General features: G+C 53.3%; 1 protein-coding gene across 1 annotated transcript in view; it reads right to left on the reverse strand.

Moving 5' to 3' along the window:
• NETO2 (neuropilin and tolloid like 2) overlaps window positions 1–2025 on the reverse strand; it is a 26202-nt gene that overhangs the window by 6629 nt on the left and 17548 nt on the right. The window contains 2 exon segments of the mRNA XM_023519649.1: window positions 1007–1061; window positions 1300–1499. Of these exon segments, the coding sequence (XP_023375417.1) occupies window positions 1007–1061; window positions 1300–1499 (255 nt within the window).

The raw sequence follows: 2025 nt of genomic DNA on the forward strand, positions 1-2025 counted from the left end.
AGTAGCGGGGTGGGAAGTACCCTCCATTCTACAAGGTTTTTACAATGGCTCTCCACATTATCTAAAGCAATTAGAAAACAGCACTGTTTTCTAGAAATACGTTTCATCTGTAATTACGAATGTACTAAGCTTTATGGATTGTCAATGGATAAGCGCAGCTGTTTACCATGTGGATCAAAGTATCAGCTATTGACGTGGGATGCTCATGACGTGCGTCAATTCAAAGCTATAGGAAGGGACAAAGTTAGTAGCAAAAATGAGGCCAGTTATGAACTATTCTCGCCACGTAGCCTGAGGACTTTCTACGTCTGCCTTTTACTTACTGCCTGGTCATGGCGTGGAGAGGCGGGTGTGTGTGTGCGTGTGTGTGTGTGTGCGCACGCGCGTGTCAGAATTTCGGCTTCAGTTCTGATGAGATGTGTCAGGGTGGCTGAAAGATGGCTCTGTCCCTCAGCTGAGCCTGCAGGCACCATGTCACTGAAAACCACATCATGTATTTATTCTAACAAAACATCTGCTGCTGCGTTCACAGTTCTAGTCCTAGAAAATTCCCTAAAACGACACCCTTTCTGAGAGCTGGCGCCGGGGAAGGAGCCGCACACGGCTCACCTGCTACGCCATCTCACTCGCTTTGGCCAAGTTGTGCTGTTTCGGTCACAGCTGCAGCCTGTAGCGGGCAGGTACGAAGCGCCCGACCTGCAGAGCTAGTCCATTTACATAAACCTCTCCTGAAATACCGACCAGGGATGGGTTCCCAGCACTTACAAATCACGAGCAGCTTAAAGAACAAAGTAGTTCAACAATCGGAATTAATGATAAGCATGGAAAGGTAGTGTTTGCCGCTCTCAAATTTGTCAAAAGGAGATTTTCAAACTGGAACTTTCGTTTTATACTAATTTATAAAATGTGATCAGTGATCTTCAGTGTCGCTCTGAGTGTTTTGGGGTGCCGTGGACTGTGTCCGCAGAAGACAGTGCACTTAGTCGATAAATGTGTGTGTTCTGACTGTTCCACCGACTGGCCGTTCCCCCGTCTCTCCTCTCCTGGGTCCTCCCTGGTGCCTGGGACAATGACAGTGCTGAAGTCAGGCCAGAGAATAACACTGCGGCAGCCTCCAGGTGTTCGAGTGACAGGAAGAGTCGCCGTCTCTCACCTGGACTCAAAAGCCAGGGTGGCCACGCTCAGCGCGGCCGCGGGAAGCCGAGACAGGCGGGCAGCGGGGCCTCGCGCGCCAGAAGCCACGTGGCGAACGCAGAGAAGTTCCCGGAGGAAATTGAGAGCGCTCCTCGGTGATCGCACGACTGAAGAGGACGCGGGACGGCCGACTGCTGATGCGGAGAAGGGTCCAGTGGCCCGGACAGAAGACGGAACCAGTCACAACGGTCCCGTAGGCCACCGCCTTGTCCAGAGCGAGGCCCCGGCTCTCTTCAGTTCCAAGGAGGCCGAGGCTGAGGACGCCGCGGAAGAGTCTGAAGCGGGCAGAGGCTGCGTCACCGGGGCTGAGTTGGAAAGAAGCCGGCTCCGTAACGGAAGTCCGGGGGAGCAGCAGGTTTTCCAGAAGGTCTGGCTAAGGCCGTGGATGAAGGCGGCTCCACCAAACGACAGATTTCCCATGCGGACGACGCAGCCTTGCGCTGGAAGATGCCACCTGGGACATTCGTAGCCAGAGAGAAGTCCGTGCCCGGCTTCAGAGCTTCAGAGGACAGGCTGACTCTCCTGGCAGGGGCTCGCGCAGCTGGTGACTTTAAGCTGAAGCCGGTGTTCATTTGCCATTCTGAAAATCCTCGGGTCCCTTAGAATCCTGACAAATCTCTGCCTGGGCTCTGTAAATGGAACAACGAAGCCTGGGTGACAGCACCTCTGTTTACAACATGGCTCACTGAGCATTTTAAGCCCCCTGTTGACACCTGCTGCTCAGAAGGTTCTTTTCAAAATACTGCTGCTCACTGCCAGTCACCTGGTCACCCACGAGCTCCGATAGCAACGGACACAAGACTAATGTAGTCTTCATGCCTGTGGACACAG

This window comes from Pteropus vampyrus, unplaced genomic scaffold (assembly GCF_000151845.1).
Source record: "Pteropus vampyrus isolate Shadow unplaced genomic scaffold, Pvam_2.0 Scaffold228, whole genome shotgun sequence".
Taxonomy (NCBI): Eukaryota; Metazoa; Chordata; class Mammalia; order Chiroptera; family Pteropodidae; genus Pteropus; species Pteropus vampyrus.